Source organism: Cervus elaphus, chromosome 19 (assembly GCF_910594005.1).
Source record: "Cervus elaphus chromosome 19, mCerEla1.1, whole genome shotgun sequence".
Lineage (NCBI taxonomy): Eukaryota > Metazoa > Chordata > Mammalia > Artiodactyla > Cervidae > Cervus > Cervus elaphus.
Genome location: NC_057833.1, coordinates 11,441,418 through 11,464,757, shown reverse-complemented (window position 1 = coordinate 11,464,757; position 23,340 = coordinate 11,441,418). Strand labels below are relative to the sequence as shown.

General features: G+C 39.9%; 1 protein-coding gene across 6 annotated transcripts in view; it reads left to right on the top strand.

Annotated features, from left to right (window-relative positions):
* Positions 1–23,340, top strand: part of VEPH1 (ventricular zone expressed PH domain containing 1) — a 320,038-nt gene that overhangs the window by 40,378 nt on the left and 256,320 nt on the right. For all 6 annotated transcript variants that reach the window (XM_043874509.1, XM_043874507.1, XM_043874506.1 and 3 more), the window contains exon 4: positions 21,642–21,816. In XM_043874509.1, coding sequence (XP_043730444.1) covers positions 21,642–21,816 — 175 coding nt within the window. The remainder of the gene's footprint in view (positions 1–21,641; positions 21,817–23,340) is intronic.

Sequence of the window (23,340 nt, the reverse complement as noted above, 5' to 3'; positions counted from 1 at the left end):
CCAACAATAGCTAAGCTGAGCAGTCTGGTAGTTAATAAACTAAGATGGTTCTACTGAACCCCTATTCAGCAAGACACACTGTGGGGAATTCAAAGTAAGCCAGCTCTAGTCTATTTGGAGAGACAAGACATGTACATATAAAAAGCTAACAGATCTGAATGAGGAATATTGGAAAATTAAGAAAAGGAGAGCTCTTTTCCATCCAAGGAGACCCAAAGAGGGGGTAGACTCTGAATTGAGGGGTAATGAGCTTGGAATATGTGGAGAGAAGTGGCTAAGTCATTGTAAAGTGCATTTCTATATATATTGTGAATTTTCCATGATATCTGCCTCTTCTGACTGTATTCAACTTCTTCCCACTGGCATAAACATGACTTTGGAATTTTGGCTCAATCACAAACTAATTATGTAAAATTGAAATGTTTACCAAGTCACATAATTTCTAAGCCACAATTTCCTCCTTATAAAATGCAGATGACAAATTTTACCAACCAGTAATATTGATAGGTGTTTCTTTTTTTTTTTTCTGGTCACATTTCAGTTTACTTTCCATCATTAATGTTTTAAAGTGGGCTTCTCTGGTAGCTCAGCTGGTAAAGTATCCACCTGCAATGCAGGAGACCCTGGTTCAATTCCTAGGTTGGGAAGATCCCCTGGAGAAGGGATAGGCTACCCACTCTAGTATTCTTGGGCTTCCCTGGTGGCTCAGATGGTAAAGAATCTGCCTGCACTGCTGGAGTCCTGCATTTGACCCCTGGGTTGGGAAGATCCCTGGAGGAGGGCATGGCAACCACTCCAGTATTCTTGCCTGGAGAATCCTCATGGACAGAGGAGCCTGGAGAGCTACAGTCCATGAGGTCGCAAAGAGTCGGACGCAACTGAGCAATTGAACACAATGTTTTAAGGTAGAGATTAATCCTTCTTTTTACACGGAATTAACTAGCATGCTAGAGCAGTGGTTCCACTGATTCTGTTTTACTAAAAGACTATATTAATAATAAACAATTAGTAAGCACTGACTGGGCAGTGGCCAAGAGGAGCTACACCACGTCAGGTATGACCTAAATCAAATCCCTTATGACTATACAGTGTAAGTGAGAAATCGATTTAAGGGACTAGATCTGATAGAGTGCCTGATGAACTATGGAGGGAGGTTTGTGACATTGAACAGGAGACAGGAATCAAGACCATCCCCAAGAAAAAAAAAATGCAAAAAAGAAAAAAAAGCTGTCTGAGGAGACCTGACAAATAGCTGTGAAAAGAAGGGAAGCGAAAAGCAAAGGAGAAAAGGAAAGATATTCCCATTTGAATGCAGAGTTCCAAAGAATAGCCAGGAGAGATAAGAAAGCCTTCCTCAGCCATCAGTGTAAAGAAATAGAGGAGAACAATAGAATGGGAAAGACTAGAGATCTCTTCAAGAATATTAGAGATACCAAGGGAACATTTCATGCAAAGATGGGCTCAATAAAGGACAGAAATGGTAGGGACCTAACAGAAGCAGAAGATATTAAGAAGAGGCAGCAAGAATACACAGAACTATACAAAAAAGATCTTTATGACCCAGATAATCCCAATGGTGTGATCACTCACCTAGAGCCAGACATCCTGGAATGTGAAGTCAAGTGGGCCTTAGGAAGCATCACTATAAACAAAGCTACTGAAGGTGATGGAATTCCAGTTGAGCTATTTCAAATCCTGAAAGATGATGCTGTGAAAGTGCTGCACTCAATATGCCAGCATATCTGGAAAACTCAGCAGTGGCCACAGGACTGGAAGAGGTCAGTTTTCATTCCAATCCCAAAGAAAGGCAATGCCAAAGAATGCTCAAACTACCGCACAATTACACTCATCTCATACACTAGTAAAGTAATGCTCAAAATTCTCCAAGCCAGGCTTCAACAATGCATGATCCATGAACTTCCAGATGTTCAAGCGGGATTCAGAAAAGGCAGAGGAACCAGAGATCAAATTGCCAACATCCGCTGGATCATCAAAAAAGCAAGAGAGTTCCAGAAAAACATCTATTTCTGCTTTATTGACTATGCCAAAGCCTTTGACTGTGTGGATCACAATAAACTGCGGAAAATTCTGAAAGAGATGAGAATATCAGACCACCTTACCTGCCTCTTGAGAAACCTGTATGCAGGTCAGGAAGCAACAGTTAGAACTGGACATGGAACAACAGACTGGTTCCAAATAGGAAAAGGAGTACATCAAGGCTGTATATTGTCACCCTGCTTATTTAACATCTATGCAGAGAACATCATGAGAAATGCTGGGCTGGAAGAAGCACAAGCTGGAATCAAGATTGCTGGGAGAAGTATCAGTAACCTCAGATATGCAGATGACACCATCTTTATGGCAGAAAGTGAAGAGGAACTAAAGAGCCTCTTGATGAAAGTGAAAGAGGAGAGTGAAAAAGTTGGCTTAAAGCTCAACATTCAGAAAACTAAGATCATGGCATCTGGTCCCATCACTTCATGGCAAATAGGTGGGGAAATAGTAGAAATAGTGGCTGACTTTATTTTTCTGGGCTCTAAAATCATGGCAGATGGTGACTGCAGCCATGAAATTAAAAGACACTTACTCCTTGGAAGGAAAGTTATGACCAACCTAGACAGCATATTAAAAAGCAGAGACATTACTTTGTCAACAAAGGTCTGTCTAGTCAAGGCTATGGTTTTTCCAGTGGTCATGTGTGGATGTGAGAGTTGGACTATAAAGAGAGCTGAGCACCGAAGAATTGATGCTTCTGAACTGTGGTGTTGGAGAAGACTCTTGAGAGTCCCTTGGACTGCAAGGAGATCCAACCAGTCCATCCTAAAGGAGATGAGTCCTGGGTGTTCATTGGAAGGACTGATGTTGAAGCTGAAACTCCAATACTTTGGCCACCTGATGCGAAGAGCTGACTCATTTGAAAAGATCCTGATGTTGGGAAAGATTGTGGCAGGAGGAGAAGGGGATGACAGAGGATGAGATGGCTGGATGGCATCACCAACTCAATGAACATGGGTTTGGGTGGACTCTGGGAGTTGGTGATGGACAGGGAGGCCTGGCATGCTGCAGTTCATGGGGTCGCAAAGAGTCAGATATGACTGAGCGACTGAACTGAACTGTACTGAAGCACTGACTGTTTACTAGGTTCAACAAAGACATGGTCTTGGCATGTAATAGTTTATTTAAAATTTGTTCATTTTTGGTTGAAACATAATTGCTTTACCCTTGGTTTCATTTCTGCCATACATCAACATGAATTCGATGTACATATGTTCCCTCCGTCTTGAACCTCCCTCCCACTTCCCACCCTTTTGCACCCCCTCGAGGTTGTTACAGAGCCTGGTTTGAGTTCCCAGAGTCATATAGCAAATTTGGGTATCATTTTACATATGGTAGTGTCTATGCTTCCATGCTACTTTCTCCATTCATCTCACCCTCTCCTTCCTCCCAGCAACCCCTCCTGGTCCATAAGTCTGTTCTTTATGTCTGCGTCTCCATTGCTGCCTTGCAAATAGGTTCATCAGTACCATCTTTCTAGATTCCATGTATGTGCGTTAATATATGATATTTCTTTTTCTCTTTCTGACTTACTTCCCTCTGTATAATAAGCTCTAGGTTCATCGACCTCATTAGAACTGATTCAAATGCGTTCCTTTTTATGGCAGAGTAGTATTCCATAGTATATATGTACCACAGCTTCTTTATCCATTCATCCATCAGCGGACCTCTAGTTTGTGTCCATGTTCTCGCTATTGTAAATAGTTCTGCAGTGAACGTTGGGGTGCATGTGTCTTTTTAAGTTTTGGTTTCCTCAGGGTATATACCTAGAAGTGGTATTGCTGGGTCGTATGGTAGTTTTCAGCTTCCCTAGTGGCTCAGATGGTAAAGAATCTGCCTGCAATGCAGATCTGGGTTTGATCCTTGGGTCAAGAAGATCCCCTGAAAAAGAGAATGACTTCCCACTCCAGTATTCTTGCCTGGAGACTTCCATGGGCCTGGTGAGAGAAGCCTGGTGAGCTACAGTCCAAAGGGTCATGAAGAGTTGGACATGACTGAGTGATTAATACACACCTGGTAGTTTTATTCCTAGTTTTTTAAGGGATCTCCATTCTGTCTTCATAGTGGTTTTATCAAGTTACATTCCCACCTGCAGTACAAGAGGGCTCCCTTTTCTCCACATTGTTTTCTCTCATTCTGAGGGCTTTTTTTTTTTTTTTTCAGTTTATTTATAGTTTCCTTTGCTGTGAAAAAGCTTTTAAATTTAATTAGGTCCCACTTGTTTATTTTTGTTTTTATTTCCATTATTCTAGGAGGTGGATCTAGAGGAGCTTGCTATGATTTATGTCATAGAGGGTTCTGTCTATGCTTTCTTCTAAGAGTTTTTATAGTTTCTGGTCTTATATTTAGGTCTTTAATCCATTTGGAGTTTATCTTTGTGTATGGTGTTAGGAAGTGTTCTAATTCCATTCTTTTACATGCAGTTGGATACGTGTAAAAGTTCACATGTCCAGTTCTCCCAGCACTACTTTTTGAAGAGATTATCTTTGCCCCACTGTATATTCTTGTCTCCTTTGTCAAAGATAAGGTGCCCATAGGTGCGTGGTTTAACTCTGGGCTTTCTGTCTTGTTCCATTGATCTGTGTTTCTGTTTTTGTTGGCATGTAATGGTTTTAAAACCCAAGTAGTCTTCTCTGATTTGGTGTGGCATTGTGGATAGTAAGGAGACTTTCGCCTTCCACTTTCACTGAAGCTTATGTTGCTGGAGGAGTCAGGCTAGAAGCCTAACAACCATCTCAGTGCACCTTCCCAGTGAGGACTGTTGGGCTAATCATTTACCACATCTTGGTATCCTCCTGGCCACAGAGAGAAGGTTTGCTCCTTATAGAAACGTTACTTTTATTTATTTATCATTGGGATGTAGTTGCTTTACAATGCTGTGTCAGTTTCGGCTCTACAGCAAAGTGAATCAGCCATAGATCCCCTCTTCTTTGGATTTCCTTCCCAGTTAGGTCACCACAGAGCACCGAGTAGAGTTCCCTGAGCGGTACAGCAGGTGCTCATTCGTTTCTTGTTTTATACATAGTAATACATATATGTTAACCCCAGTCGCCAAATTCACCCCATCCACCACTCCCCCCAACTTGGTGTCCATACATTTGTTCTCTATGTCTGTGTCTCTATTTCTCTTTTGCGAATAAGATAGTTTATACCATTTTTCTAGATTTCACATACATGCATTAATATATAATATGTATTTTTCTGACTTCACTCTGTATGACCGTCTCTTGGTGCAGCCATGTCTTCAAATGATATAATGTTGTTCCTTTTTATGTCTGAGTAAAAGTCCGTTGTATATATGTACCACATCTTCTTTATCCATTCTCTAGTAACGGGCATTGAGGTTGCTTCTATGTCCTGGCTATTATAAATAGTGGTGCAATGAACACTGAGGTGCATATATCCTTTTGAATCATGATTTTCCTTGCCCAGTGGTGGGATTGCTGGGTCATATGGTGGTTCTAGTTTTAGTTTCTTAAGGTACCTCCATACCGTTTCCATAGTGACTGTAGCGGTTTACATTCCCACCAACAGTGCAAGAGGGTTCCTTTTTCTCCACACCCTCTCCAGCATTTATTGTTTGTAGACTTTTTGATGATAGCCATTCGGACCTGTGTGAGGTGATACCTCATTGTAGTTTTGATTTGCATTTCTCTAATAAGTAATGATGTTGAACATCTTTTCATGTGTTTGTTGGCCTTCTGTATGTTTTCTTTGGAGAAATATCTATTTTGGTCTTCTATCCATTTTTAAATTGGGATTTTTTTTTTTTTTGAGCTAAATGAGCTTTTCATATATTTTGGAGATTAATTCCTTGTCAGTTGCTTCATTTGCAAATATTTTCTCCCATTCTGAGAGTTGTTTTTTGGGCTTGCTCCTGGTTTCTTTTGCTATGCAAAAGCTTTTAAGTTTAATTAGGTGCCATTTGTTTACTTTTGTTTTTATTTTCATTACTGTAGGAGGTAGGTCAAAAGAGATCTTGCTGTGACGTATGTTAAAGCATGTTCTGCCTATCTTTTCATTCGAAGAGTTTTATAGTGTCTGGCCTTACATTTAGGTCTTTAATCCATTTTGAGTTTATTTTTGTGTAATGTATTATGGAGTATTCTAATTTCATTCTTTTACATATAGCTGAACAGTTTTCCCAGCACCACTTATTGGAGAGACTGTCTTTTTTCCATTGTATATTCTAGCCTCCTTTGTCGTAGATTAGATGACCATAGGAGTATGTCTTTATCTCTGGACTTTCTATCCTATTCCATTGGTTTATATTTCTGTTTTTGTGCTAGTACCATACTGCCCTAATCAGTGTAGCTTTGTAGTACTGTCTGAAGTGAAGAGCCTCATTCCTCTAGCTCCATTTGTCTTTCTCAGGATTGCTTTGGCTATTCATGGTCTTGTGTGTTTCCATACAAATTGTAAAATTTTTTGTTCTAATTCTGTGAAAAATGCCATTGGGAATTTGATAGGGATTATATTGAGCCTATAGATTGCTTTAGGTATTACAGACACTTTCACAATATTGATTGTTCCCGTCTAAGAACATGGTTTCTCTCTCCATCTGTTTGTGTTGTCTTTGATTTCTTTTATCTGTATCTTACAGTTTTCTAGTACTGGTTTTTTGTCTCCTTAGATGAGTTTATTCCTAGGTATTTTATTCTTCTTGTTGTAATGATAAAAGAGGTTGTTTCCTTAATTTTTTTCTTATCTTTTATTGTAAGTATATAGGAATGCAAGAGATTTTTGTGTATTAATTTTGTATCCTGCAATTTTACTAAATTCATTGATTAAATCTTGTAGTTTTCTGATGGTGTCTTTAGGGTTTTCTATGCATAATATCATGTAATCTGCAAACAGTGACAGTTCTATTTCTTCTTTTCCAATTTGGATTCTTTTATTTCTTTTTCTTCTCTGATTGCCCTAGCTAGAACTTTCAAAACTATGTTGAATAATAGTGGCAGGAGTGGACAGCCTTGAAGTGTCCCTGATCTTAAAGGAAATGCTTTCAGTTTTTCACCATTGAGAATGTTAGCTGTGGGTTTGTCATATAAGGCCTTTATTATGTTAGTTTTTTTTCTTAATCACAAATAGGTGTTGAATTTTGTCAAAAGTTTTCTCTGCACCTATTGAGATGATCACATCGTTTTTATTCTTCAATTTATTAATGTGTTCTATCCTATTGATTGATTCATATATATTAAAGAATTCGTACATGCCTGGGATAAATTCCACTTGATCATAGTGTATGATTCTTTAATATGTTGTTGGACTTGGATTGCTAGTATTTTGTTGAGGATTTTTACATCTATGTTCATCATTTATATCGGCCTGTTATTTTCTTTTCTTTGTGAAATCTCTTGTCAGAGAGGCAAAGACATCAGGGTGATGGTGACTGCATGGAATGTGCTTGGAAGTATTCCTCCTTTTGCAGTTTTTAAAGAGTTTGAGAAGGATAGGTGTTAGCTCTTCTCTAAATGTTTGCTAGAATTTGCCTGTGAAACCACCTGGTCGTGGACTTTTATTTGTTGGAAGATTTTGAATCATAGTTTCAATATCATTACATATTTTCTGTTTCTTCCTGGTTCAGTCCTTAAAGGCTGTACTTTTCTAAGAATTTGTCCATTTCTTCCAGGTTGTCCATTTTATTGGCATATAGTTCCTTGTAGTAGTCTCTTATGATCCTTTGTATTTCTGCAGTGTCAGTTGTGACTTCTTTTTCATTTCTAATTTTGACTTGAGTCCTCTCCTTTTTTTTTTTTTTTTTGATGAGTGTGGCCAAAGGTTTATCAATTTTGTTTATCTTCTCTAAGAACCAGCATTTAATTTCATTGATCTTTGCTATTGTTTTCTTCATTTTTATTTCGTTTATTTCTGCTCTGATGTTTATGATTTCTTTCCTTCTACTAACTTTGGGTTTTGTATGTTCTTCTTTTTCTGGTTGGTTTAGGTGTAAGGTTAGTTTATGTGAGATTTTCTTTGTTTCTTGACGTGGGATTGTATTGCTATAAGCTTCCCTCTTAGAACTTCTTTTGCTACATCCCATAGTTTTAGGGCCATCTTGTGTTTGTTGTCTTATTTCCTCTTTGATTTTTTCAGTGATCTATTGGTTATTAAGTAAGATATCATTTAGCCTACATGTGTTTGTGTTTTTTACAGTTTTTTTCCCCTGTAATTGATTTCTGATCTCAGAGCAGTCAAAAAAGATGTTTGACATGATTTCAGTTTTCTTAAACTTACCAAGACTGATTTGTGACCCAACGTAGGATCTATCCTGAAGAGTGTTTTATGTGCACTCGAGGAAAGTGTATTCTGCTGCTTTCAAATGGAGTGTCCTATAAATATCAACTAACTCTGTCTGGTCTAATGTGTCATTTAAGGCTTCTGTTTCCTCATTAATTTTCGGTTTGAATGATCTATCCATTGGTATAAGCGGAGTGTTAAAATCCCCTACTATTATTTTGTTGCTGTCAATTTCCATTTTTATGGCTGTTAGCATTTGCCTTATGTATTAAGAGGATCCTTTGTTGAGTGCATAAGTATATACATTTGTTATGTCTTCTTCTTAGATTGATCCCTTGATCATTATGTCGTGTCCTTCCACGTCTCTTGTTATAGTCTTTATTTTAGTCTATTTTGTCTGATATGAGTATTGCTACTACAGCTTTCTTTTGATTCCCATTTGCCTGGAATATCTTATTCTACCCACCTCACTTTCAGTCTGCGTGTGTATCTGGATCTGAAGTGGGTCTTTTGTAGATAGTGTATATGCTGTACTGTGCTTACTTGCTCAGTCCTGTCCAAATCTTTGTGACCCCATGGACTGTACCCACCAGGCTCCTCTGTCCATGGAATTCTCTAGGCAAGGATACTGGAGCGGTTGCCATGCCCTCTTCCAGGGTATCTTCCCAACCCAGGGGTTGAACCCAGGTCTCCTGCATTGCAAGCAGATTCTTTATATTTGAGCCACCAGGGAAGCCCAAGAATACTGGAGTGGGTAGCCTATCCCTTCTCTAGGGGATCTTCCCAACTCAAGAATTGAACTACAGACTTTGGCATTGCAGGCAGATTCTTTACCAGCTGAGCTGCCAGGGAAGCCCCAGACAGCATGTATGCAGGTCTTATTTTTGTATCTATTCAGTCTGTGTCTTTTGGCTAGAGCATTTAATCTATTTACATTAAGGTGATTATCGATATGCATATTCTTGTTACCATTTTCTTAATTGTTTTGGGTTTTTCTTGTAGGTCTTTCTCTTTTGTTTCCTGCCTAGAGAAGTTTCTTTAGCATTTGTTGTAAAGCTGGTTTGGTAATGCTGAATTCTGTTCACTTTTGCTTGTCTGTAAAGCTTTTGATTTCTGTATTCAATCTGAATGAGACCTTTGCTGGGTAGAGTAATCTTTGTTAGGTTTTTCCCTTCCATCACTTTAAATATATCCTGCTACTCCCTTGTGGCCTGCAAAATTTCTGAAGAAAAATCAGTTGATAACCTTATGGGGATTCCTTTGTGTGTTATTTGTTGCTTTTCCCTTGCTGATTTTTAATATTTTTCTTTGTATTTAATTTTTTTGTTAGTTTAATTAATACATGTTTCTGTGTGCTGGGTTTATCATGTATGGGACTCTCTGTGCTTCCTGGATGTGGGTAGCAATTTCCTTTCCCATGGTAGGGAAGTTTTCAACTATAATCCTTCAAATATCTTTCCAGACTCTTTCTCTTTCTCTTCTTTTTCTGGGACCCTATAATTCAAATATTGTCCCAGAGGTCTCAGAGACTGTCCTCATTTCTTTTCATTGTTTTTTCTTTATTCTGCTCTGAGCATATTACATTTTGTTTGCTCAGTCCAGGGGCTAGTCAACTGAAAAAATAAGACTCTACACACACTATCCTCAGTTCAGTTCAGTTCAGTTCAGTCGCTCAGTTGTGTCCGACTGTTTGTGACCCCATGAATCGCAGCACGCCAGGCCTCCCTGTCCATCACCAACTCCTGGAGTTTACTCAAACTCATGTCCATCGAGTCAGTGATGCCATCCAGCCATCTCATCCTCTGTCGTCCCCTTCTCCTCCTGCCCCCAATCCCTCCCAGCATCAGGGTCTTTTCCAGTGAGTCTCAGGTGGCTCTAATGATAAAGAACCCACCTGCCAATGCAGGAGACAGATGCGGGTTCAATCGCTGGGTTGGGAAGATCCCCTGGGGAAGGGCCTGGCAACCCACTTCAGTGTTCTTGCCTGGAGAATCCCAGGGACAGAGGAGCCTGGCGGGCTACAGTCCGTGGGGTCACACAGAGTCAGACACGACTGAAGTGACAGCATGCATGTACACACACTGCCACACTGTTTTCCTTTGTCCCCAGGGTTAGAGATGGAAAGGGAAGAAATGGGTATTTCAGCAAAATTAGTGGAAGATTAATGCTGTTGTATGCAACAACAAAGACCTAATACACCCATTCTTATTTGATTATTCTTTTATCTTGATTATTTATTACTTTTTTATTTTATTTTTTATACATTTTTAAAAGTTGCACTCAATTTATACTACTACAAAATATTGGCTATATTCTGCATGTTGTACTGTACATCATTGTGCCTATCTTACACCCAATAGTTTTTATGTCCCACTCCCCTATATTGCTCCTCCACCCCTCTACTGGTGACTGCCAGTAACCACTAGTTTGTTGGTTATTCTTGACTATGTTATTGACACATCAGAAAGCTAAATTATTTCACTCCAAATTGCCTTTCACAGATTTTCAGACAGAAACTCACAGATCAGCTGCATTCTGCAACTTCCCCTGTGATTTCAAAACCAATGGTCTAGACTCCGGCAGCACTATCCAATAGAAATAAAATGTAAGCTGCAAACATGAGCCATATAATGAATTTAAAATTTTCTAGTAGCCACATCAAAAAGAAGTGAAAAGAAACAAATGAAATGAATTCTATACTATGTTTTCCTTCATTCAGTATATCCAAAATGTATTTGAACATGTAATCAGTGTGAAAATCAATGAACCATTTTACTTGTTTTTTGTATACTAAGTCTCATAAATCCACTGTGTGTGTTAGCACATCTTACCTTGCACTAGTCACTTTCCAGGGGCTCAGGGTCTTCACATGACTGTGTGTTAACACAGTTCTAGAGACTCTGGAAGGCTTTCTGGATGGAGATCAAATTTACAAGAGTTATGAGCAACTACTGGTAATTTTACTAGGGAGGAGAAGTTCAGTGGGAAAACATTCCAGGCAGAAAAATCAGATTGTCCAGTAGTCCAGATGTGTGAAGTGAGACCGAGATTGGAGAACTGAGCAGCCTGGCATTCCAAAATACCCCACATCCTAACATAAAGAGATGTTTCATTCTGGGAAGGCATTATGTCTCCTACTTAAAAAGGGGGTGGTGGGGAGCAAATAAAAACATGAAACTCTTCAGTGCTCCCATTTCATTTAGTTTATGTTTTCCAATTTCTCCATCTCTCTTTTTTTTCTTTCAAGTTCTCTAGCAAGCCTTTATCAAACAGTAGAAAAGCTCTCATATACATATATGTAAATAATATGTATAATATATATATTTTAGAAACTTTATGAATTTTTGCCTAACCAGAAAAAACTACATTTTGATTCTACTTGTTTGACTTAGTGTGAACTGAATGCTAGATTTCTAATTTCAAAAAATAGATATGCAACAAGCAACGAAGATTTACAGCATAGCATAAGGTTTACTGTGTAGTAGTACAGCCAATATCTTGTAATAACCTATAATAGAAAATAATTTCAAAAATAGTGTATGTATAACTAATCACAAAGAATACTACTTTTTGAAGTTAAAAAAGTCACAACAAAACAATAATTAGATTTAATTTACTTGCTGCCTTTACAAGAACAGTGTATGGGAATCATCAGTTAATTCAGTAGAGACTCCAGAATGGGCTAAGGACTATAAAAAGAAAAAAAAAAACCCAAACATGAAACTCACTACTGATCAATGAGTCAGTGTCAGAGAGTTTGTAAGATTGTTGAGAGCAGGGCCCTGAGGACAAGCACTGCTATTTTGGAAAGGGACAGAGAAAAGGGCTAAAAGTTAGCTAGACTGGTCCAGAGAGACAAGTGAGTCACAGAGTGGATGATTCCAGCCTGTAGGGCCAGTGTGGGCACAGGGTGTCCATTGTCTGTGCTCTGAGCAGCAGAAGGTGTGATTATGGAAGGTGGAAAGCTCTGAAGGCAAGCTTGCTTTTTTCAGAGCAGAGTGCAGCAATTTGTCGAGGCTACCCCTGGGGATGTGATCCCAGAAAGTCAGGTTCCCCCCCCACCCACTGCCAGGAACCAAAGGCAAGGCTGTGGTCTTAGCCTTGGCATTTGGCTTTCATCAGACTTCAAGGGGGACTTTTTGTTATGCAATAAAAATTGAAAAGAAGATTTTGTCCTACTTGTAAAATAGGTTCTTGTGGGAAACATGAGCAGATCCAAATGACTCATAGTCTCTTGTGTGTGTGTGTGTTAGTAAAATAAAACAGGAGATCAACTTTAAAGTCAACCACTTAGCATCTTCAGCTATACAAGCACAGATTCTCTCCACCCACCTTACCTCCCAAGATAAGCAATCCCAATATCATGCTGTCTAAATCAAGCAAGGGCCCACCAGTTCTTCTCCCTGTGTCCTTTGCCATTTTTCCCCTGGGCATTTCACTGTCATTTCAAGCTAAATATGTTCCCTCACACACACAAACTTTCTGCCTTTTTATCCCCCTAAATTTTCTTTTTCAACCTACGTTCAAACCTATATCAAGTGGCCATTCCTATTCTACTTTTAGTAGAATTATTTTAAATTGTTTCTTTTCTTGGTCCCTAACTGTATGAACTTACCTCATTTACCTTAAAATAATTTTTAAACTCCTAGAATTCAAATTCTATACCTTCCTTAATACAGAATCCATACATGTGTGAAGCATGTTTTCTGAGTTCTGGTTTCCTTTGCCTTGGGTGATACTCTCTTGGCAACCCACTCCATGCCCTTAGACATCTGTAAGGTGATCTCTCAGATCATCTCCCAGTCTGAAATTCTGACTTCCTTAGGAGATGCCGAGAAGTAGAAGAACAAAAGAGTTTGGAACTTGAAGGCCTTAGGGTCAGGTGTTCTTTATGTCATATCAATGAGTGATTGACAAGTTATTTTATCTCTCTAAGCCTCTGTTCTGCCATCTATAAAATGGGCTTAGCAATACTTGCTGCTCACAAAAAACAACTTTTATTATAAAAGCAACCTCCATTTGTAGTCCTGCTTCTATTGGGAGGTACCTATTTCAAACCACAGCTTCCTCTGACTAGGGTTCTATATGGAGTTGGCCAATGCTTATTTCTTTGTCTCCGGAAAAATCATGAAAGAGAATATACTCCCCACACACACCCAACAAAGCTCATTATATTCTAGGATAAATGTATATCTGAAGATGATTGAAGAAAATAAAAATGCATCTAAGGAGGTTGTAACTACTGACTTAGCTGATGGATTAGAATGGAATTCTAGAGAACTGAAAACTGACCTTTTCCAGTCCTGTGGCCACTGCTGAGTGTTCCAAATTTGCTGGCATATTGAGTGCAGCACTTTCACAGCATCATCTTTTAGGATTTGAAATAGCTCAACTGGAATTCCATCACCTCCTCTAGCCTTGTTTGCAGTGATGTTTCCTAAGGTCCACATGACTTCACATTCCAGGATGTCTGGCTCTAGGTGAATGATCACACCATCATGGTTATCTGGGTCATAAAGATCTTTTTTGTATAGTTCTTCTATGTATTCTTGCCACCTCTTCTTAATATCTTCTGCTTCTATTAGGCCCATACCATTTCTCTCCTTTACTGTGCCCATCTTTGCATGAAATGTTCCCTTGGTATCTCTAATTTTCTTGAAGAGATCTCTAGTCTTTCCCATTCTATTGTTTTCCTAAATTTCTTTGCATTGATCACTGAGGAAGGCTTTCTTATCTCTCCTTGCTATTCTTTGGAACTCTGCATTCAGATGGGTATTTCTCCTTTGCCTTTAGATTCTGTTCTTTTCTCTTGTAAGAAATACAAACATTTCAAATATTTGAAAGGCCTCTTCAGACAGCCATTTTGCATTTTTACATTTCTTTTTCTTGGGGATGGTCTTGATCACTGCCTCCTGTACAGTGTCATGAACCTCCGTCCATAGTTCTTCAGGCACTCTATCAGATCTAATCCCTTGAATCTATTTGTCACTTCCACTGTATAATCTAAGGGAATTGGTTTAGGTTATACCTGAATGATCTAGTGGTTTTCCCTACCTTCTTCAGTTTAGGTCTGAATTTGGCAATAAGTAATTCATGATCTGAGCCACAGTCAGCTCCAGGTATTGTTTTTGCTGCCTGTATAGTGCTTCTCCATCTTTGACTGCAAAGAATATAATCACTCTGATTTTGGTATTAGCCATCTAGCCATGTCCATGTGTAGCATTATCTCTTGTGTTGTTGGAAGAGGCTGTTTGCTATGACCAGTGAGTTCTCTTGGCAAAACTCTGTTAGCCTTTGCCCTGCTTCATTTTGTACTCCAAAGCCAAATTTGCCTGTTACTCCAGGTAGCTCTTAACTTCCTACTTTTGCATTCCAGTCCCCTATGATGAAAAGGACATCTTTTTTGGGTGTTAGTTCTAGAAGGTCTTGTAGGTCTTCATAGAACTGGAAAAGGTCAGTTTTCATTCCAATCCCAAAAAAGGCAATGCCAAAGAATGTTCAAACTACTACACAATTGTCCTCATATCACATGCTAGCAAAGTAATGCTCAAAATTCTCCAAGCCAGGCTTCAACAGTATGTGAACCATAAAATTCCAGATGTTCAAGCTGGTTTTAGAAAAGGCAGAGGAACCAGAGATGCCAACATCCATTGGATCATCAAAAAAACAAGAGAGTTCCAGAAAAACATCTACTTCTGCTTTATTAATTATGCCAAAGCCTTTGACTGTGTAGATCACAATAAACTGTGGAAAATTCTTCAAGAGATGGGAATACCAGGCCACCTGACCTACCTCCTGAGAAGTCTGTATGCAGGTCAAGAAGCAACAGTTAGAACTGGACGTGGAAAAACAGACTGGTTCCAAATCAGGAAGGGAGTGCATCAAGGCTGTATATTATCACCCTGCTTATTTAAATTATTTGAAGAGTACATCATATGAGATGTCAGGCTGGATGAAGCAAAAGCTGAAATCAAGATTGCTGGGAGAAATATCAATACAGATACACAGATGACACCACATTTATGGCAGGAAGTGAAGAGGAATAAAGAGCCTCTTGATGAAAGTGAAAGAAGAGAGTGAAAAAGCTGGCTTAAAGCTCAACATTAAAAAAACTAAGATCATGGCACTTGCTCCCATCACTCCATGGCAAATTGATGGAGAGACAATGGAAACAGAAACTTTACTTTCTTGGGCTCCAAAATCACTGCAGATGGTGACTGCAGCCATGAAATTAAAAGACTCTTGCTCCTTGGAAGAAATGCTATGACCAATCTAGATAGCATATTAAAACACAGAGATATTACTTTGCCAACAAAGGTCCGTCTTATCAAAGCTATGGTTTTTCCAGTAGTCATGTATGGATGTGAGAGTTGGACTATAAAGAAAGCTGAACACCGAAGAATTGATGCTTTTGAACTGTGGTGTTGGAGAAGACTCTTGAGAGTCCCTTGGACTGCAAGGAGAACCAACCTGTCAATCCTAAAAGTAATCAGTCCTGAATAATTATTGGAAGGACTGATGCTAAAGCTGAAATCCAATTATTTGGCCACCTGGTGCAAAGAAATGACTCACTGGAAAATAACCTGGGAAAGATTGAAGGCAGGAGGAGAAGGGGACAACAGAGGATGAGATGGTTGGATGGCATCACCGACTCAATAGACATGAGTCTGAGCAAGCTCTGGGAGTTGGTGATGGACAGGGAAGCCTGGTGTGCTGCAGTCTGTGGGGTTGCAAAGTGTCGGACATGACTGAGCAACTGAAGTGAACTGAATTAGAGAACTGACAGGCCAACCATCATGATATTGAGAGCCAATGCCTAGTTTTAATCTCACTACTAGTTACAGTAGTTACAGCCTCTTCGCCAACCAACCTAAGTGCTTAGCAGAGCTGATGCCAGATAAGCTCTGCCTTTTACCTCTTCCTCTGCCTTTGCTCATACTGCTGATGGTCATTTGATGAGGGATGGAGCCAAAGTGTGAGGAGGGAGGAAATAGTCACTAAATTCACTGTTAGAAAATTATCAAGTACCTATTTTTCCTTCTTTAGAGAAGGACCTCCACTGTCCATTCACCTTGATTCCATTATTCAATTTTCATATTTCCTCCTTCCCAGTTAATGCTGCATGAAGATGCAAAATCTATCCCTGGCTGACATTCCATGCAAAATGCCTTGGGTAGTTTTGAGAGCATTTCCTTTTCAGCTCTTAGAGGCAGGCCTGCTTATGTTCATCTAGAAATATATTCATAGGCAGTCCCAGCTCTACCATTTACTGGCAGGGTGATCTTGGGCATTTCATCTTTTGGGGCCCTAATTTCCTCAGGTATAAAATGCAGATGATATGAGTAGCTGCCTCGTGAGTTTGTTCTGAGGATTAGATGGATAGACATAAGAAATTGAAGACACAGGAAGTGCTCCATGAGTATTAGCTTTGGTTGGTATTGTCATCATTATCATCATCTGCATGCTAATGTTGATGCTAAAATAGCATTGACTCTGTCATTTAATTATTTATTTTAGCCATTGTTTATTGCCTGTCTCCCCCTGCCCAAAATAGAAGCTTAGTTGGATTCACTGATGTGGGGCCAGCACCTGGAACTTGGAATGGCACATAGTAGGTGCTCAAAATATTTATTGAATGAATTACTGAATAGACAGATGAACACATGAGTCGCTCAGGAGACTTGGTTGCCCTCTTACTTTTGCACCAGCGGTGCTTCTCCCCAGAGTGGGCCCCAGTACCAGTTCCTCATTTAATGCCACACAGACAGCAGCATGAAACGGGAGGATACTGGGACCCCTGGCCTCAGGTTCCTGAGACCCACTTCCTTATTGCTTGCCAGAAAATACATTAGGAAAACTTAGGTGGATGCAATTTAGGTTTTATACATAGTCATGCTGCTCAGAACCAAGCATATTATATGTAAATCCAAAATTTGATTATCTAATCCATGATGGGGGATGAAAAACCATAAAGTAGCCATTTTAGCATATGGTATTTAATATTTCTTGAGATTACTCATTTATGGTTCTTAGTTGAATTCAAGGCCTACGAGCCAAAGAGATTTTTAGTTGCTATCACCTCAGATATATATATACATATCTTTTACTTAGCTTTATTCTTTTCAGTTTTAAAACACTGGGAAACCTTGCCAAAGTACATTTTCCAAAGGAAAATCTCCACCAAGAGCTCAAATTGGTGCTAATCTAGTTAAGAAATACAACTCTCGGCAATTGTAGAATGGAGTCCTCTTGTTTTGCTTCTATTGCTGGATATAACTGTCCCCATGAGTAAGTCTTTATTTCTACCCTGTACTTCACTGAATTGTTCCCTGAGTACTGAGTATTGAACTGTCTGTAAGAAGATACCAATGCCATTTGTGCTCACATCTGCATGGAAGGGCAAGATCTAGCATACGCTCTGGCATTAACAATTGCTGTTAAAGTAGTTTATTTGTATGAGAAATCAGGGGCTTTCTTTGCATGTATCCTATTAGCATTCCTGGAATCCAAATAATCCTGGAGATAAAGTTATTTCAGGTCCTGAGATCTACTGTGTTAGCAAATCCTTTTGCTTCACTTGAGAGCAAAGCTCAAGCATTGGAAGGAGGGGGTGTGGTACTTGCCCAGCCTCATCTTGGCCTCCTAGCCTTTTACTCAAATCCTGTTGCTGTCAGTAGTATCCATGACCTCTTGAAACACTAGGAACTATCTAGATGCTGTTTAGAGGTTGAGAGCCATTGGTGGCAATTCTTTGGTGTATATATGAACCGCTTGCTCTTTGCTTAATGTTTCACTTCTCTTGTCACTTGAAGGATTTCCAAATGACATATGTGGGAGGAAAACAGAAAAATTGAGTGTGTTAGAGTTTTGTTTTTTAATAATGACATTATACATTAAAAATTTTTTAATAATTTTCACTTGGAACCACACTTCAGAGACTATAATAGCTGCCCACTATTTTTCTCTAGGACATCTAGAATTGTTGTAAAAAATATGATCAAAATGGTTAAGACAGACTTTTCTTTCATTGTCGCTGGCAAGTTTTAGCTCATTCTCAAGGTTTAAAAGCATTAGTTATTAGTTATGAATATGATTTTACAGTGATCTTTTAGTATGCTTGTCTGTCTTCACAATTAGTAGGAAACACTTGAGTTCTACTTCCAATACCTCCATCCTGGTTTCTCAGAAAGTTACAGGTAAATATGCTTGGAGATATTTTCCTCTCATGGAAGGCATGTACTTCTCTAGCTGCAAGTTGTTCTTGGCTAAAGACTCAGAGAAGATAAAATAACCTTGAGCAAGATATTCTTTGTTGGAAAACTTTGAGGATTGTGTGATTGTGTTCCACTCTCAAAACTTAGGACTTTGACAGACTTGACAGGGACAAAGATATGTCAAAGGTCAACTTGCAAAAACCTATACACCATGGAGAGATTGGGGCAACCCAAGAAATTGATAGGTGAAACAGAGGGGTTTGGGACATACTCAGTGTTCTAACGTATTGAATAAATGTAATCTCGGGGGGGCAGGTCAGTGGTGAAGAATCCGCCGCCAGTGCAGGAGACGCAGGTTTGATCCTTGGGTTGGGAAGGTCCCCTGGAGGAGGAGATAGCAACCCACTCCAGTATTCTTGCCTGGAGAATTCCATGGGCAAAGGAGCTGGAGCCTGGTGGGCGACAGTCCATAGGGTTGCAAAGAGTCAAACATGACTGAGCATGCGTGCACACGAGGCAGCAGGCATAGAATATGATTATAATGGAGGAAATGGACAAATTAATGGACTCTCCTAACACCACATGTCTGAAGAGTGTGTCAACAAAAAGAGGATGCTCAGTATGGGGTCGTTATTTTGGCACATTTACCGAGCATTGTCAAAGGGGTGGGGCTAGTAGAAACTGAATCTGATAGACAAGAAAGTTCCAGTCACCAGAGATGGGGATTTGGCTATAGAGCAGGACCTGGTCTAGATGAAATGGCCCTTAAGATATTCCTTTGTTCTGATCAGCTCTTCTGCCCATGAGTGAACATTCTGGTTGGTTATCTGGCTCCTGATATCTTGATGATGTGAAAGGGCCTGACCTGGAAAGATTCCCTATGAGAGAGTAAACTGGCATACCTGATCATGTACCAGCCTTTTGGAAATCCCTCAGTGTGAGTTTCCCTCAGTGGGATGCAAACAGTTCTCTAAGACCTAGCCAAGCACACATGCAGGCTTGTAATGCTGAAGGGCATGGAACAGCTAGCCTCCCAGAGATCCCTTATAGCTCATCACGCCAGGAATGGCCCAGTCTAATCAGGCCTAATCAAATTACCAGGAGGGGAGACACTCTTGATAAAGCCTGGTCCGAGAGAAGTCTGACTGCAGGCCCTGGTTCTGATAGTTAGATGATGTTAGGAACTCTCAGAAGAATAGGACAGAGACCTACTGAGTGGATCTGCTATATAAACACGTGCTTTATCACCAAGGAATTGGGTCAGAGATTCCATCAGGGCTGACTTCACGGTCGGACATCAGCTTAGATTATTGAATACCTGTTTTTTCTGCTCAAGAGTCAGACTGATTCTTGAATCTAAAAAATGGGTAGAACTATAAGAATGGATTAAGGATTTATCAAGTCTATTATATTTTTGTTTCTAGGAACTGGGAAGAAAAAAAAAACTTACGCACAAAAGACTTAATTAGCTCATTTAGAAACATTTAGGGATAGAACTGGCCTCAGGCATAGCCTGACACTTGGGCTCAAATGATGTCACCAGATTTCTCTTGTCTCAGATCCATGTTGCCCTGTATCTCATACAGATTCTCCCCTACTGAGGTCACAAAATGCCAGCTACTCTTGATCCATTCCCAGCATTTCGAATACAGCAGAAGAGAGAAAGAATTTCTTTCACAGAGCCCTTGAATAGCTCCTTTATTATAGTTGGGTAACCTGTCCATCCCTGAACTTACCACTTGGAAATATGATTCTCTGATTGGTCAGTGCCTGAGTCATTTGACCATCTGTGAAACTAAGGGTGTAAATGCCTTCACTAGAGAAGTACCTAGGAGGTGTCTGAGGAAGTCCTGTCTGCTAAGGAGTGTGTAACAACTCACCTGCCCGATCAGCTAGCCCTGAAAATGGACATCACTGGGAGGCCATCACTGGCCTTGGTGACCCAAGCAAGAGGATGGGAGCTAGCAGACCCTTTCCCACCCCTTCACCCTTCCTTCCTCCCACCACAACTATCACTATAGTTTTGTATTTTCTTCATTACTTATTCAACTTCACAAATGTTGCTTGAACACCTATCATAAACCTAGAATTGCAGGAGGTATTAGAAGGGGATAATCTACAGGTAGAAAGTTAGAAGCACTTACCACCTTTTTATTTCTAATGTAATAATGTAAAGTCAAACACATTGTGTACTTGTGCAACTTTTGCTTTATACTTAGCCTAAGGAGTGGGGTTGATTGTCAGAATAATTAATGGCAAGGAAGGCATACCATTCATTTGTAAGAAAACAATTTGTGTTTTCCAAATATTATTCACTAATTAGGTAATTGAGTAGTGAGAGCACTATTTTATATGTAAGGATATCAATATTCTATCACAAAGTACATCAAAAAGATAATTATTTCAGGATCCAGAATACCTTTAGTTTTTAGTCTTAACATTCATTCATCTTTTTTCTTTTTAATTTCATTAGCTGAAACTTTAGTTTTTAAGATACAGTCAGGTAGCAACTTATTCAACGTTCCTTGGATTTTTCTCAAGTATAAATCTGAGTTATTCCTCTCATCAGTGATTTCCCATTATCCTAAGGATCAATTCCAAACTCCTTAGCATGGTACCAGTCCCCTCTTTCATCTTCTTACCCCAATTTTCCCAGCTGTACCCCATATCATCCATTCTGAACTATTTACAGTTCCCCAGATGCACAAGTTCTCCCATCTCTCTGCCTTCTCACACACTTTTCCTTGTCTACTTTTTTCTACTCTTTTGTCTTGCTTTTCCCCAGCCATCTGTTACTCATCCAGCAGGTCTCAGTGAAGGTATCACCTCCTCCAGGAAGTCTTCCTTGACAATCTCTTGAGACTGGACTAAGTGTTCCTTTTTTACTTCCTTATCTCCCTCCACTTTCCTTATCATGACCTTCAGCAGCCTATGCTATTAAGTGCCTATTTGCCTCCAAGTCTTTCTAACAAGAACAAGAGTTGCATGAATTCCCAAATACAAGGAAAATGGAGTGGGCCCTGTGTTTTCACAGCTGTTCTCTGGAAGCTTAGTTCAATAAATATTTTTTGAATGAATAAATGAATGAAGAATGAGCCACTTATTATTTGTTGATTTCTTATATTTCCTCAGAATTACAACCGCCCCCCTGTGATGGCATTAGCCATCCCCATTGCAGTGAAATTCCTCCACAGAGGCAACAAGGAACTGTGCAGAAATATGTCCAACTACCTGTCCCTGGCTGCAATTACCAAGGCGGACCTCCTGGCTGATCACACAGAGGTTATAGTAAAGAGCATACTCCAAGGTATGGTGTAATGGCTGAGCCTGGGGATGTGTTTTAGGAGTCGTTTTAAAGTATTTTCATAAAGCAGCTATGGTTTATGGGAAGTGAGACTTAAGTATTGAGAGGTATATTGCATTCTCTGCTTTGCCACTAGGAGTCTGGAGGTAAGCTTACTTGAATTGGGTGAGTCTAGGTCTCTTCACCAGGTAGGTGAATTCTTTAAACTCCTTAGATGAGTTGTATGCCATTCCATTCTCCAGGGGATCTTCCTGACCCAGGGATTGAACCTGGGTCTCCTGCATTGCAAGCAGATTCTTTACCAGCTGAGCCACTAGGGAGGCCCTTCTTTCTGCTTCTCTCCAACGCTGTGGGTCTCATTTGGAGATTGTCTTTTCTGTGCCTCTGGTCATCTTGTCCAGCCACCAACTGTGCAGAACCTGTCTGTACTGACTGGATTGTGTTCTACTGCTCTCAGTGGCAGATGGAAAAGCTCATAAATGCCAAATAAAATACCCCAAAGAATGTGTAAAGACTTCTTAAATGTGAACGTGATTTAGAACTGATTTGTAATTGTCTTAAGTACTATCATGGAGCATCAGATCAGGACCTCTCTGTTAATGCTTTCATATTTGAATGAGAGAGATCAAGTTAGTCCAGTCAGAACATTCTCTTCTCTTGTGGTTTTTCCTTTGGTTTTAGATCTCTCAGAAACTTCTTTCTTGTGTGTGGTTTGGGAATCAAAGAACAATATATGGTATTATTTGATATGTATTCAAATATCCCCAGCCTTAAACGTCCAAAGTCCTTGAGTATCTTGGCCCACCTTTGGCTGCCACATGCCCCACATGCTGAAGTGGAGCATCAACTTTTTGGAAACAGCTCCCACACCAGGTGTTTCTGAAAGTCCCCAGTATTCTCTTCTTGGTACAGCAGAGTGTGGTGATATCCGTGTACACCACTCTGAGCCCAGCAAACTCTGTGGCTGCTACCATGAAGATCCCAGGAATGGACTTGACCCCATACTGCACTGCCTGGGATGGCAACCTCTGTCTCTTTGTGCTGCTGCTTCCTCAGTCCACTGCGGTAGCATGGGGCAGGATGCGGGATGGGGAAGAACACCTGTCTTTCTCCTTGATGTTACACTTTGGTAGAGAGCCAGAGAAAGGTTGCTTGGCTCCCAGCGTCAAAGTATGATACTGAATTTTCAGTAAAATATGTTGTTCTATTTTATCTAAAATTCTTTCTCTCTCCCCTGGCCTCAACTACTCACCCAAGAGTCAGGCTAGTAACACATGAATCCTCCAGTTCTCAAAATACCTGTGGCCCACCATGGACCGTTGTACCAGACATTCATTGTACTAGACATTTCCAAGAAGAATTCTTAGTATCCACCCTTAGCCCCAGACATCTGACCGGCCAGCCTAGTGGTCTGCCAGATGCCAGTCTGCCTAAACCCCAGTCATGACAGTGGAATTTTATCACTCTGCCTGTACTCCCTTCTGAAGACTTATTGATAGTACTAGTACATATTATTCACTTCTCATT